This window comes from Seriola dumerili, unplaced genomic scaffold (genome assembly GCF_002260705.1).
Source record: "Seriola dumerili isolate Sdu_G_001 unplaced genomic scaffold, Sdu_1.0 BDQW01000091.1, whole genome shotgun sequence".
NCBI classification, from domain to species: Eukaryota; Metazoa; Chordata; class Actinopteri; order Carangiformes; family Carangidae; genus Seriola; species Seriola dumerili.
Window position 1 is genome coordinate 8,255,921 of NW_019174346.1, and position 16,254 is coordinate 8,272,174.

At 38.3% G+C, this 16,254-nt stretch overlaps 1 protein-coding gene across 8 annotated transcripts in view; it reads right to left on the bottom strand.

Moving 5' to 3' along the window:
- Positions 1-16,254, bottom strand: part of LOC111222189 (phosphatidylinositol-binding clathrin assembly protein-like) — a 49,091-nt gene that overhangs the window by 24,222 nt on the left and 8,615 nt on the right. For 7 of the 8 annotated variants that reach the window (XM_022745804.1, XM_022745801.1, XM_022745800.1 and 4 more), the window contains 7 exons: positions 3,390-3,532; positions 3,032-3,107; positions 2,813-2,915; positions 2,528-2,621; positions 2,270-2,381; positions 1,430-1,536; positions 982-1,023 (listed from right to left, as the gene is read on the bottom strand). In XM_022745804.1, the coding sequence (XP_022601525.1) occupies positions 982-1,023; positions 1,430-1,536; positions 2,270-2,381; positions 2,528-2,621; positions 2,813-2,915; positions 3,032-3,107; positions 3,390-3,532 (677 nt within the window). Of the gene's footprint in view, positions 1-981; positions 1,024-1,429; positions 1,537-2,269; positions 2,382-2,527; positions 2,622-2,812; positions 2,916-3,031; positions 3,108-3,389; positions 3,533-3,951; positions 4,029-16,254 lie in introns of those variants that run through there. The other variant, XM_022745805.1, reaches the window with a different exon arrangement.

Genomic DNA, 16,254 nt, shown 5'->3' on the forward strand with positions numbered 1-16,254 from the left:
AGATTATATTGTATGCAATGTAAGCAACAAAAATTTATATTTTTCTTAAAAAGGAAACAAATTAGTTGTCCAATTGAAGAGACCTGTCTTCTTTTCTCTTTTTTATATTGCTCTTTAATAAGACAAAAGTAGTTCTTATCCGATTACTCGATTAATCGATAAAATAATCGGTAGATTACTCAATTACTAAAATAATAATATAATAGCCGCAGCCCTAGTTGCAGTTTACATGCACCCAAGATCAGTGTCCCCACTTCAGTATTTGATCAAATGTGAAATATGATCACAACCTCCCCTTCTGTTCCTGAGTTATCATTGAATAATGGCCAGACGTGTTTTCGAGAACATTGCGATGTCACAGTGAAGTTGACCTTTGGGATACAAATGTCATCACTTAATTGATTTATCCTATTGGACATTTCAAGAATATCAAAGCCCCATGGGAACCCTGTTATTAGTGTATGAATTATTGAGTTATGACCAAAAACATATTCTATATAGTCATAGTGACCTTGACCTTTGAACTCTGACCACCAAATTCTAATCAATCAATTCTGAGTTCACAGGAATGTAACCTGCATGGCTTGATAAATGGGGTAAATAACAAACCGTTTTCTTGTGGTTTGGTGAACTGACACACCTGCACCAATGGTAATAACTACAGTATTTCAAAGGCAGACAAAGCAGCAGGTATTACTGCACATTTATAGTAATCTTAATTTTAGCCATTATTCGATAATGATTTGCTACCTGAAAGCGCATGTGTGTGGTCTTTCATGGCAAATAAATGCATGCTACAATATACATTCTAGAAATATATACAACATTATATAAATAATGTTGTATATAATATCAATTCCCCAAAATTTGGCCATTCTCTGGTTTTTAGTTGAGGAAAGCCAGCAAAGAGGTAATGGGTGTCAAGTTAATGCACAGTATGTTATTTAAAGTAATATCTTTAGATTTTGCATTTCGGCTTACCTGAGACAGATCTGGGATGTCCCCTCGGTCGATCCCCACTTGCTGCAGGAAGAGAACAAGGACCATTAGAATTTGGATTAGGGCTGCTCAATTAATCAAAATATTATCAAAATATGCGATATGGCCAAGTGCAATATCCAAATCACAGGAGCTGCAAAAAAATTGCAGGAGCTGCAGGAGCTGCAATTTTTTTGATAAAGGTAAAATGTTTCACAACATTGTTCTGCAGTGTTAGCACCATAAGCATTGTGGTGCAACAGAGATGCTTTTTCAGTAAAAATGTTATTGTGACTCATATTACAATATCTGCCAAAATAATCACAATAGGATTTTTTTTGCATATCGGCAGGCCTAATTTGGATGAGAAAAAAAAAACATAGGCAACCCCCCTCAATGATACCAGGCTCCTTTGCAATCCCCAACTGGCTACTCTGGGGTCCTGACTTACCTCTGCAACTTTGAGGAACTCTGAGATTCGTGTCATTCGTGTCAGGAATTTCTTGTAGATGTCAAGTCCATCTTTGCACTGGACTTTCTTCATGTCAAAGTATTTCTCTGGTAAAATAAGTGAGTGAGCACAACAAAATGATTAAGACACTATCATTTTCTTTTACTTCAACATTTTAAAGTTTATATTTTCAAAACACAATATACTTTTATGGCCGACTATATTTTCACAGGGTATATGGATCAAATTGTCAGTCTCAGCAGACAGACAGAGACCGACTTGAAGCCCTCTTTGAAATTTTATGAATACTGAACTACAATTTCGATTCAAACTACAAAGTGATCTTAGCCATCTTTCCTGTTTCACAGTATGAAAACAAGACCTACTGATAATATTCTTTTGTCTATAAGAAGGTGAAACCTAGGTGGGTAGCCTTGTCCTGTAAAAGCCGAGGAATGAGTGCTCATCATGCAAAAAAAAAAAAAAAAAAAAAAAAAAGAGAACGCAAACCTTGCTACAAATTCATTTTAAGCCACATCCTTAACACATCCTTGCTTTCAAGCCTGAGTGCAAAGTATTAAATAATAGAAAGAATATCTGGAGTCAGTCATTCAGTCTTTCACCACTTGGACTGGACCTTGTCAGTCTCTCTACCTGCCCTTTTTGTGTGTCTGTCATTGAGAGCCCCACCCCATAGCGCATACGTCCAGCCACCAGGCCGAACAACTTCTCTTTATTAGATTCTGCTGTCACCTTCAATTATAATGGACAGGACAGTACAGAAACCCTTAACGACCAAACAGTAAATCTGGCTATGACAACACAAAAGCTTGTTGTTACCCAGGAGGTTGATTATGCCCTCATTGTAGGCTGCAAACAGTCGGATTGCATCTTTGAACAGAAGCATGAAGGCTGCGTTGATCACACCATTTGTCAATTCATTTGCATTGACCTGGAAGAGAGGTGCAGCTGTTGAGTTTTAAATTCATCATTTTGAAAACCCACTGGGTCACAAGAATGAAAACATATATGATATATGGAACAAGCATCAGCAATAGATTTAGATGTCAAACAGCGCGGCCAATACTGAGCACTCACATTGAAATCAAGTAACACATCCATCTGATTTTGGATGATAGGTATGGTCTTGAGGAGTTTCTCTGTGTTCATGGTTCTCATCAATCCATCAGATCTGTGGAAAGAAAAAAAAAAAAGAGAATGCTTTAACAAATCTAATGTAACACTCTCCTGAGATATCTGCTGACACTAGTCTTGACTGTCATTTGGCTTTTGTATTGTTAATGGACATTGCTGATTCTTATTATGTCAAAGTCATTAAATCAACACAAAACATATGTATAAAATAGAATGAAAGTTCTTTACCCTCTTTTCACTTTAGTGAAGTCAAAAGCGACTTGTCTGTAAGACACAGCCTTCTCATTCAGGTAGCGGCTATACCTCCTTATGAATGTTGACATATCATAGCCTACATTACAAACAAAAGAAGTAAGGGGGTCATGATGAGTGTCATGACACAGGTGAGTATTGTCTGAGTATTCAAATGCTTATTACTACACAGTGTGTACAGCATTGGTAATATACCTTGTAGCCCACTTTTGTCCAAAAAATTGCTGAGGTTGAATAGTGTGTTCCTGGAAGCCAGATATTGTATAAATCTCTGCAAAAAAAAAAAAACCCAACAAAACAAAAAAAAAACCAAAGTATGAGGAACTCTGTGTGCTTGCACAAGTGGTGTTTCCAATAAGGGAACCAGCTAACTGTTGTGCAATAAACAACTCTATTTGTAGGCATGCAACATCTAGTGCACTACTGCGAGATGATACCAAGCTACAACGCAACATATTGTATATGTCAGTGTACAGTTTATTAGATATCAGGTTATTTAACAAAAAATCTCAGCTGAGCAAAGGTGGAGAACAGTTGTAACCCAAGTCCTGACCTCATTGCCATAGACCATCAGATGGTGTGTGGTGGTGAGGGACTTGAAGACAACCACCCAGCTGGTGTTGGTGGTCCTTTCAAACAATGTGTCAGCCAGCTGAGGGATGTTCACATTCATCTCATTTGTGCACTGGATCAGGTCTAAGGGAGGAGAAAGAGAGAGAAGGAAGGAAGGAAGGAAGGAGGGAGGGGGTGTGGATTAATGAGCAAACATCACCTCAGAGGAAGCACACAAGTTTGTTGTTCAGTGAAAGCAGAGATTTTCATCATGATGCTTGCCCATTTTCTTTCATCCGTTCCTTTTCATAACACCGAGGTGACTAAAATCGATAAAATACAGGAGGGCAGTGGAATGGCTGGTGAGTCAGAGTTCAGGTAAACAGAGACTGTAAGGACAAACAGCTCTAGAAAGCTAGGGTACAGAAATGTGTCAAATCTGGAGGAGGTGGACATTTTCATCATCATGACCCCTGATCAGATGCTTGTTACTTAAGAAAAAATAAATGCCTCAAATTCAACAATTCAAAAATCTAGATGAATCTAGAAAAATTCCACTCAACTTTTATGATTTTCATCATGGATCCTGTGGTTTTAGTTTGCGCAGTGTATGAATATAAATGCTGTTCAACCTTCCTCTGTCTTCCCTATATCAAAATATATATCTGCTTGATTTGCAACCTGCTTACAAACTGTACTTCCTCATTCTTTGTAGGCCTGCCTCCAAAGATGGTCATAGGACATGTCCAAACTGAGGAACCAAAACAGTACCTCTGCCACATTGTTCTCCCAGTAGCAAGAGGGAAAAAGTGACACTAAAATATCAGTGTATTTGAAAGAAAAACAGTTTCTTGATAAAATGCTATTTGGCACTACTCTAACAAAGCTGAATACAGAGTGGTGGAATCAGACACAACAATACATCAAAGGGAAAGCTGCTGCCAGACTATAGTTGAAAGGCCCTGTGGTCGGAGCAGCATTGTTATCTGCATCCACCAGTGCTTGGTGTTGACTAGTGTGATGTCTGTGTGGCTCATGCACATCCATGCAGACACAATGAAATGACCATATGCAAAAAACTTCAATGTGCTCACTTTCTCTCGTATCTATTTTTTTTTTTTTTTTGGATGAAGTCGCTGATTCAACTGAGAATGAAAGAGCATAGCATAAAGTTTTGACTCCGTATGGACGGGAAAGCTGATACTAAAATTAAAAAACCATGTATTTGGAAGAAAAAGGCTGGACCGCTGCTGTTAAGAGCTGTTTTCACTAGGTCATGGACATGAGGAAGTTGATTAACAACAGAACACAACAATGATTCATTCCCACATTTTCTGTATAAATACAAGCAGAATACTTTGAAGGTATATTGAAAATAGACCATAGTACTGTAATGTTACTATAACAAACGAGATTGCACAGGAACTAAAAATGTGTACTTGAACAAATAAATATGGGAAAGGTAAAAGCCCGCTAAAAAACCCTACAGCTCTTTCTTAAAAATAAAGACAATGTGAACTATGTGAAATTGACTGTGAACTACTCCAGAATGGAGTAGGAAGGGGGGTGCTGACTGCTATATTCATATGGGAAACGAAAACAAAAGAAGAGACACCTTTTGCAATGAAGCTAAATTCATGTGATGAAACTGAAAAATCCTGAGAAGTCTGACAGTCACTGAAACAGAATCTGATTTTTGGAGTCCCACATATTAATGTAATCAGATATTATTAAAATTTTGAGATGGCGGCAAAGGAAAGTCTTCATTTTGTGCTCTTATAGAAAATCATGTGACAGACTAACTGTTGAAAATGATCCAAGTTATTAATATTCATACCCATCAGAAGCCAAAAAGAGATTGGCAGACAATGTAAGTAAATATTTAAGTGAATTTCATACTTGAATTGAGATGAACAATCCTCTCCAGGCTCAGATCAGGGCTCACACAGACATATTCAATTATATATCCCCATTGCATCTTATATATGGGTTTTATTGACTGCATAGATTAAAATTGAACTGAAAACAAAGCTACTGAAATCTTGATTAAGTTAATTGTTAACATTAACTGTTGAAGGTGATGGTGATACCCATTGAGGCCTGTTTACATGGGTGGTCTACGAATCCTCCTCCATGTTCGCAGAAAGCCACACAAAAGGCTTTTTGCTTTTTACATACACAATAGGCCACCCATGTGACAACAAAAGTCTTTTCAGATCCCACTGAAATGGCTCATAACAACCACAGCTCTTGATCATCCAATCAATCATCCAAATGTCAGGGCCTTTATAGCATATAAGCTGAGGCTGACAAATTATAGCTTAAAGTGATCAAAGTGGAGCCCGTCATGACAATGTAGTGCTGGGCCTGACAAGCTGTGTGTATGGAGGACAAACCCTTCTGATGAGATAAACGTGAACTTTATTTTGGTGCTGCTCAGTCTGGGATTACATAAAATGACATAAGAAACTGAGACAGCCCAAATCCACAGAGGAACTGAGGCAATTGGCAAAGGCTGCAGTCACTTAGATCAGGGCTCACATCTTTCTTAAAGTACACAAAAATATGATCTAAGAAATGATTCATGGTGTTAGTGAGTACAACTTAAAATCAATAGCTTTTACAACAAGTTACTACAACAGTACTACAAGTTTGTTAGATGTACTTGTTTAGACAGACAGACAGACAGACAGACAGACAGACACTTTATTTATCCCCCTAGGGGGAATTCATGTGTCCATTAGCTCATTCTTGATAATAATAATAATTTTCTACATTTACTAATAATACCTTGCTATTTGTCCTATTTTTATACAGATAAACAATGGATAGGGAATGATTACCACTGTTAACCTGGAGAAAGCCTTCACGGCAAAACTGGACCAATACACCCTGAAAATAATGTCCTTGTTGTCGTCAAGAGAAGGGCTGCAATAATGATGATTTGATGCAAAGGAACATGCTGCTAGAGGTATGAATAAGTGTAACATTATTCATTTAAGATAAAATCAACCTTATTCCCTATTTGAAAGAAAGTGGATTTTTTTCAATTATCAATTTATTATTTGATTATTATAAAACACAGTAGAGATCTGTTATTGTACCGTTAGGGTTTGTTATTATCAGTCCAGGCCTCATAAACCTCTTCCTTCAGCCTTTTTTCCAGTGATGTAATTATTAAAAACTCATGCTAATGGGGAAGAAGTGTAACTTGTTTTTTTTTTTTCTTAATAAGTCTGGAGAAAGGAGGAGAGAGATTGCTATCTCTAGCTTAATGGTGCATCTCAGAGAAAGGGCGAAGGACCTCTTCAGAGAGCAGTTGGTAAGTTAATCAGACACTTAAGTTCAGACACACTGTACATTTTGTTACTCTTGTTTTTAAATATGATGACTTAAAACACAGAGTGATTCTGACCCATTTATGACTGTAACAAGAAACACACAATCTGTGGGCTGGAATGGCCTCCATACATTGTAGCTGGCCAGCTCACTTTAGCTGAGCAGACCTCAGCAGTACCACAACAGTGTATGGTGTTTACATTTTATTTTTCTTTTGGCCAAAAATCAGTTGGGTGAAATTTTATCTGCTGAAGTTTAACTGAAATTGTCATTCTTAGTCTTGACTAAAACTAGATGTTCACAACATTTTGTCAACTAGTCTTCTGATGACTAAAGAAAGACTAAAATGTTTATAGTTTTCTGTAACAAAAACAACACTAAAATATCCAGAGTTGTAGTCAACTAAAAATTGTCTTGAAAAAGGCTAAATATGACTAAAACTAATACAGACTTATTCTCTCAGGACTAAGACTTAATCTAAAAATAGCTGACAAAAATGAACACTAGAATGATACTAGAATGAAAAGCAGGAAATAACTCATGATTTGCAACCTGACAATAAAACCCTGAACAGAGGGGATGGCAGCACATTTAATGCAGCACCTTTTGGACAGGTTGCATGGTTGATGGTAGGTTGCAACATGCTGCAACATCTCAGGGATGTGGAAGTGGGATCCCTCCTCTGATGCTTTTCCTGAGGTTACTTCAATTTTTCATCAGAAACAAGGGTTTAAATTTAGAGGGTGCAGTATGCTATAGAGAGCGTGAAGCCCCTTGAAGAAAATTGTGACATGTGATATTCAATTATATAAATAAAATTGACTTGACTTAGGGTGGGCTGAACTGATTTTTGGCTGCAATGTCAACAAACATTATGAAAGGTCTAAAAATGTGACATACAAGTCAAAGTAAAATGAAGCAGCAGGTAGAAATCTGACAAAAGCTTAGTTATAAGATGCAGGGTCTGTTTCCATGGAGGATTCTCAAAAGAGGTAGCATGACAGGGTGGAGAATTGAAGTAGCTGAGCAAGGATGGCTGCATTATCATATGGATCTTACTGATAGACTTCTGAGAACATAAGACAGGAAGTGATGAGTAAACTCCTTTGCAAAGAGGAAGTAGTAGGTAAGTGCTTCTGTGCAATGGATTCACAGCAATCACTGAGAATCAGCTGACACTGGGAACTGATTTTTTGTTTTGGCCGTACGTTCATTCTGCATAAGACATACTGAAAGGGATTACACTTGGGTCTTAAGGTAAAGGACCTAAGAGTAATAAAAAAAATGTATTGGATGGGATTGTGAAATGACTGAATAAATGAAAATAAGTAACTATTTTGTAGCTTCTAGAGCTAAGAAATAGCTGCATCTTTTATTTGTCTAAGGCAAAGTATATAGATATACTGTAGTAAACATGTATTAACTAGTATATCCAATGACAAAGCAAAACAAATGTTTTACCTTCATTTAAAATTAAATAAATGTATACATTTATATGTGAATTAGCAACTTCCAATTTATAGTTAGACTGAATATGTTGTGTTGCATCTCTAATAAGCCTCTTTAAACAGAGCCCACAAGGCATCAAATAAAGTTGGTTCAACAAGATTTCTAGATATCAGTGGCAAAGCTTGTCTTGTTCATGTTTGCAGATGCAAAGAACAAAAACCACTGGAGAGAAAGGACTATACAAGGACCCATTGACATTTAACTAGTGATCTGTGGTACAAACTGCTGCTGTATGACATAGCAGTCAGCACTTTAAAGCTTTTACTCCAGAGCTTTGCTAAATCTGTGTACTGCCCTGACTGAGTAATATTCTAGCAACTCTGAATTTGGATGCATGTCAGTTTGGAAATCATCTGGAATTTTAAGATAACATGAATTATGACATTTAGGGCTGGATATCAACACTGCTCTCTGAATTTGATTCAAATTTTAATCCACAAAGTCCAGAATCAGTTAATTTCAGTTTGAAGCGATTCTTGTCTTGATGATTACACTCCATCAGATAAATACAGATGTTGCGTAAAGCGCTTCTCATAATTTATTCTGGGAACTGGGAAATTTCTGGGAATCCACACACTGTTCACTCAACTTCCACAGCCCTGCATCTCGTCGACAGAGATAATACCTCTTCAACAAACACAAACAGAACTCAGGTTAGTGTGCAGTCTTTTTCAGTCACTCTTGTGGGAGCAATCTCTAGATTTGCTATGAGATAGCCAGAGTCAACTAACCATCCATTCATCATGACAATCCCGTGAACTGCACTGGGTCCACATATCCTGTAACTACTCACAGTGCGGTTAACTTTAAAGCATATTTTACAGACTGGCTTCGTGGTGTTCATGAGCTTGCCCTAACTGTTGGCTGTGTAAGTGAAATAATACCATATTTTGCTTCATGGATGTGCTTTGTCAGTAAGTCATGGACAGGGGTCAGGGCAGTGCTGCAACAAAACTCATAGGAAATGTGGCTCTTATTTTAAAAGAAATGTCAGTACTAATAAATGGGGTATAGTGACCGTTTTTAATGGCAGACAACTACAGCCCTAACTGAGCCATTTACAACAAGTAACCACCGATCTGAGGATTTTAAGAATCAATACTGAATCCTTCAAATAAAAAATGAATTTAATTAGAAAAATCTTTTTTTAACCAGCCACAGAATGTCCGGGATGTCGAGGCCATTCCAATGGCCAAGTTTGGTTGTTGAAATAATGATACTGGTCTAATTGCCAGGAAATGTACCAAAAGTATCCGATCCAATCTCACATTTGTTCAGCTCAGATCCCAGGGGCTCAGGGAAGGGGTTGGGTAATGAAATAACTTCCTGTTGGCTGTTTACTCATAGCAATTCAAGGCTTACTTAAGGAACTAGAGGAACACTTACTGCTTCAGTAAAACGCGTATCCCCTTACGATGCAGTTACGTGATGCCGGCTGAAGTGCATATTTAGGCCCTGGAACTATATCCAGCACAAACTCAGATAATTTAAGAGGTTACATTGGAGAGCTCCCAGGAGACAAACTACAAGTGTTTCTGGTTGCCTGTGCTCACCTTTACACACAGGAAGAGTAGCAGAGTACTTGTTTTTTTTGTGATGAAGCATTCTGTGTCAAGAGAAACACTTTACATAATTGAGCAACTTCTGCTTAACACAGGTTTGCTAAACTGGTGGTTGGCAAGTATCAGGCAAGAGACAGGTGTCACTTGCTCCACTGCTGCAAGAGCGTCATGGTAGGTTTGATTTGTCCTATTAAATCTCACAGGTCTTTCAGAGTCACAGTACACTCCATTCAGCTCAGCTGGTGGACAGGGTGTCAGCACTCTTTTTAAGGTCTGTCACTTGATGCCAATGCAGTCACATGCTACTTGTGTGGCACTACATTCAGTGTGTGGAGGGTGAAACCAAAAGGAGGGGCCTCTGGGAAGGTGCTAAGGTACAGATCAATAATCGTGTACCTGGCATTATTGCTCAGGTGAACCATGTACAGACTGACATTGCTGAGGTTCGCGGGAGAGCAAACTGAGGAAGAAACAGAAGAGCCACCACCTTTAGCTCTGTTGAGAGGCCTGGGACATGATCTGATATAAGATCTGATGATGTGAAATATTTTCACTGCTATCACCATCTTGTTCTATAATGATTTACTTCTTCCTCTACTCTAAACATTTTACTATTTCATTAAGTGGAAATTCTCTGGTACGTTTGCCTAAATCTCTTTTAGAAACATAGTTTATATGCATAATTTCAACAAATCAGTAAACCCAGATTCCTGTATTGAGTAGATTAACCGAACAACAATGTCCGACCACAGCCAGCCATGTTAACTTGCCTCAGAGGCCATACAATTCCAGTGGACAAGAGTTAAATGCTGCTGCACAATTCACCCATCAAACCAAAACCAGGTGGGACATGAGATCGTTCAAAGGTCCAGTTTCATTGCATTTTGATTTGCATGTAGGCCATGGGTGTGGGAGAGGCTGTCACTGGAACATAAGGGCCTCACACAATGATCTTATAGACTACAAACTATGGCAAACAGTGAACAAATGATAGAAGTGGGGAGACTTTCTCAATATTGCTTACTCATAACAAATACTCTTTCCAAAAATAGGTACAGCCAATGTATAGAATGCATAGAAATCAGATTAGTTTAAGTTTCAAACTTAGTAGTTGATAATAGTCTCAATCATTAACGTGCCACTGATGTAATAATGGAAATCAACAATGTGCACACCAAAAATACACAAAAAACCCATGTGTATCAGCGAGCACAATGTTTGCCAACCCACAGCACACTGTAAGAGAAAGTGATGCAAAAGTCTTGTTGACTATATAAAACTTGTAGTAAACCTCTAATCACGACAACCTTTCAAACATACAGCCTACACACTAAAATCCAAGAATAAAAAGTGTCATTAATGTAGGGTTGTTTCTCTCACCACCTTCAACACCCTAAGAGCACAATGGTTTAGTATAAGACATCACTGCTCGTGTATGTGAACTAATACCATTGTTAAAAAAGGAAGTGGTAGATTCCACATTTGCAAAACAAACATCCTAACATAAGCACAGGACTGCGTGTTCAGCAGCAGTGTATAACACTTTTCTGTTGCAAGAATAACAAAATAACACTACTATTCTGAATGATGCGATGTCTGTCATTTGACTGACATTTAGCAACTTTTATGCCTCCTCACTGGCGACAGCCAGAGCCGGAGACATATTGGTTGCAGGTTGTATGTCCTTCCATAAGGACAAATGTCCCATTCTGGTGGACAAGATATGTTAGTAACACATTGACAGAACTTCTTCCAATTTGGCACTGTTGTTCACTTAGATTCAAGCATGAACTGATTTGGGGGGTCAAAGTTCAAGAGGCTGACCTCAAAACACACAGTTTTGGCCTTGTAAACATAATATCTCCAGAAGACCTTGAGGGAATTCAAATTTGGCACAAACGTTTACTTGGACTCAAGGATGAAATAATTAGGTTTTGGTGATCAAATGTCAAAGGTCAAGATCACAGTGACCTCACAAATCATGATTTTGGTCTTGTGAATGCATTATCTCCAGATCTCCTCAAGGGAATGCCTTCAAATTTTGCACAAATGTCCACTTGGACTCACAGATGAAGTGATTAGACTTTGGTGGTCAAACGTCAAAGGTCAAGGTCACATTGACCTCAGCTTACACTTTTTAGCCATTACGCAAGACTAACACAGACAGACAGAGTTAGTGGCAGGTTAGTTACTGGCATTTAACAATGAAGCACAGCTTGAGATTTGTCTCTTCAGCTTCGGCAGAGGCAGCAATCCCACCGCAATTTCTCGGGAAATTGCATTGTCTAGTTGGTGGGATTGCTGAATGAAGCAATCTCACTATATGTTGTTGTCAGGTTGAAAAACGACCAATCCGTTTAAATTTGCGTGGTATTGCTGAATGAAGCAAATCTAACTACTCCTTCATACTTTTTCGTACAGAAACCATTCAACTATCAAAAGTTCAGCTTGCTCTGTAGATTATCGGATGTATAATAATTTCAACTCTGTCTTCAACAGCCAGACTCTCTCTTACTCACTCACCCCACACACACACACACACACACACACACACACACACACACACACACACACACACACACACACACACACACACACACCACACACACACACAGAGACAAAGGTAGACAGACAGAAGGGCCAGATAGACAGTTTCATTCAGGAAACATTTGGCTGTTAATTTTAGTTTGAAATCTAACTGACTCCACATTACATATATGCTAATTGGTGGACTACTTTTTGGAGGTCATTCTTATTGGTGGATTACCTTTAAGAAGTGTTTTCCAGGTGCTACCTTTTTCAAAGATAAAGAAAGGAAGAAGCAAGACAGACGGACAGCAGTGTCACCATGGCAACCTCTGAGTGCAGGGATGGCATACACAGCTAGGTTAAATTACCTGATTAGGGAATCCTCTGATATCTGTGGTGTTTATGAACGACTTAACTGACATTTCTATCAAAATCCCGCTACAGACTGCTCCAACACTAAACACAGAAAATGATTTACACACCTCTGAACTGTTTTCACTTGGAAATGTTTCAGTCCCAGTTGTAGTCAGGAAGCATTCAGCAGTTTATTTCAGTTTGTTCATCTAACTGACACAGAAACACACATAAATACAGAGAAAGCAGGGAGGTACACGGATGGAAAGACAGGCAGGCAGACACAGACAGGCAGACAGATGCAGATAAAACACACACACACACACTTCAACCTGCTCCACTGGTGGTATATTCCAAATCCTCCTTTTAATTTCCTTGGGTTGTTAACTACTCCTGCATACTTTTGTGATATATAAACCGTTCAACTATCACAAATTTTCAGCTTCTTAAGGAGATCTATTCTTACTTTCAACTTTTTGATATTATTCATTAATTTTTGAAAATAAGTTTTTCTGCAATTACAATATTGAATGGAGACAATGTTCAAATCCTTTAAACTTCTACATCTTTGAAATTAAACTACTTGAGCATTAAATTGAAGTTTATAAATGTTTAGGATTCAGTTCATCTTTCATCATCATTACTCTTCACATTTTAAGGCATTTTATTCCTACTTCCTTCCTACTTTTTTCTGTTTATAATGTGTGTGTTTGCACGAAGTGTTCGAGGCTAAAGTGGATGACATCATTGCTACAGTGTGAGAAGCTCTAGAACTCCTCTGAAAAATATTTGTTTAACTCGGCCACATTTTCCATCTTCACACGTCATGGCTTCCTCAATAGTTAAAAATTTGTCCTGTTTCATTATATGTGTCTACCTTAGCACAGAGACTTTGAACATGAGCCCCAAACAATGGGAGTCCCTTCCACCTCTTTTTTTCACAAATAGCAGTCGTTGAGGGGCTCACCAAGCCAAATCCACACTCAGATCTATGTCAGTTCTGTGTCTTCCAGCCAGACACAGGGGTTTGAACCAGCTTGTTAAGAGACTCTTTGATCTCTGATGTTTACACACACACACACACACACACACACACACACACACACACACACACACACACAACACTTTTTAATCACTAAAGGTAGGAAATAACAGAAAACACTCCTGTATGATGTAATATACACTACATCCTCCAAAGTGATCAACGGAACAACAACTGTCTAAAACTATTTTAATAATAAATTGCCAACTGAGTATAAAGTAATTATCAGGTGTATGCTCAGGCTCCAAAGTGCCTAACTACAATTAATTGGCTGATTTTGTTGACGTTCTCACCTGGGAACTGATATATCTGGTAAACTAAAGATGTTCTTTAATTTATAGTTTTATCATATATCATTATTATCACCTGTAACATGTTTTACCCCTCCAACCCCATTTTTGAAATGTAACGACGCAGTAACACCTTTACTCAGAAAATTTTCAACTGACTTACTTTGTTCTTCGACTGAGAAAATTTTTTACAGTGATTTACTTCAACTGATGTCTTTTCACTAATAGTAGTGACGACGTTCATGCGTGACGTGCAGTGTCCCATCTCCAGTCAGTTTTCTGTTACTGGTAGAGTTTATTGCTGCTCTGTCTGAACACAGTTAATGTTGCCGTTTCTTCATCACAGTGTCTAACTTTCTACAACATGAATGAAATTGAAAGTAACGTCCTTTACACATTGTAACGTGAGGAGTGAAGTACACGACCACCAAGTACAGGCACATTCATAATTTCTCCAAGAATTTCTAGTTTAATTTATTATTGTTTGTTATTATTGATCTACTATCTAAATAATGCACCACAGACCAAAGGACATTATTGGGCTGATTCATACATGCCTACAAATCCTCTGGAGCATTTCATTTAGAGTCAAGGCGTTTATGACAGTGTCACAGGTCAACAGCCACTGCTGACTTCATATATTCATTACCTCATGAGAGACCTTTGAGCAGTGTTACAGCAGTGTGGTGTGTAATAGGTTGGACCAACAGGGGTTTTTAAATGTTGATATAATAATAGTTTGGAGCATGAAAAAGTCAAAAGCCAAAAGCTGATAGCAGCAGTTATCTTTCAGTCTAGTGCATTAATAAATGCCATGCTCTCACCAATAACCTCGTAATTTACTAATAATGCTGTCTTATAAAGCGTTGACTTTCACTAAAATATAACTTATCTCTGGTACACAAGGACATTAGCTTGACTTTTGTTAATGCGGCCTCCATGCAGAATGGTGATGTACCTCCTTTGTCGTTGGTGGAGGCAGCGCACACTGGCCAAAGTTTTGTTGATTCCAATTTAGAATGTCCTATCAGCATCGAGCTTTAGTGTGTGATGAAACCCAAATAATGCAAGTAATCACAGCCAAAAAAGTGTGCTGCCATGCACTTGGTCTGTCCACTGTGCAACAGCAACTTGAAGTGGAGGAAATACCATATATTACAGAACTGTGGAGCCACATGTCGAAAAGTCTGTAGTTTCACACTCTACTGGTATAAAGTGTACTAAACCCATTTGGTGCAAATTTTCCCAGAAGTCAATATTCCACTGACTTTAAACAAGCGCACAAGTAAACACGCTGAACAGCAGAGGCTGGTTTGTTCACCCTTTACTTTTCCCTTCTGCTATCTGCAGACAGCCTCTTTAAAAGTTATTGAGTGAGTTTATCTAGCATGCCTGTGTTAATGAATGTGAACTGCGCGTCCAGCACAAACTCAACATAGATGTTGTACCAGGACCATATCTCACCTGCGATCAGTAGGACACAGGGATGGAAGCTAGACACAGGTCTCTATATGACCAAGGAGAGGCTTCAGTTCAGAAGCTCCAGAGGAGCCACATATCACCTGGTTGTCTGGAATCAGGAAGAGTCACTCGGGACATGGACTCATTACTGCAACCCACTATCAGCTGAAGCTTATTCAAACATCCGTCAACAACAACTGAAAATAAATATCTCTGTAGAGGACAGACACAGACAACACATACTTATAGCTATGTATCCAACAGGCTGACTGATGACTTCTAGTCACAATTAAACTGCAATGACCAGTCTGCACAATAGATGCGCTGCATGTACGCTCTTTATCACCACACCAGTGCTGCCAAATTCTGTGCCTGCTGTGACTATCTTACAAGGCTGACAGAAGTATGCCAACATAATAAGAAAGTCTAACCCTTAAGAAAAACAACTGAACTGGAAAAAGAGAAAATTACAATTAATAACATGAGTTACAGAGTTACAACAGTTAGCACAAAAATCTTGCAAGGCTACAAATTGTTACAGCTACTGAAACTAAGACTGAAAGCTTCAACAAATTGAAAATATGATGGATGTGTGCTATTTTCATTCTGTTTTCTATGCTTACTGAAATGAGCACAATAATTTACTTGTCACTTTGGAAAAACAAGATTTGTCCTAGCTTCCATGATCAAACATGTACAATTCTGTTCATACTAGCAATGTATAACACTTGATGCAATTTTGTAGGTTACAATGCTTAAACAAAATCTCTCTCTTATCCT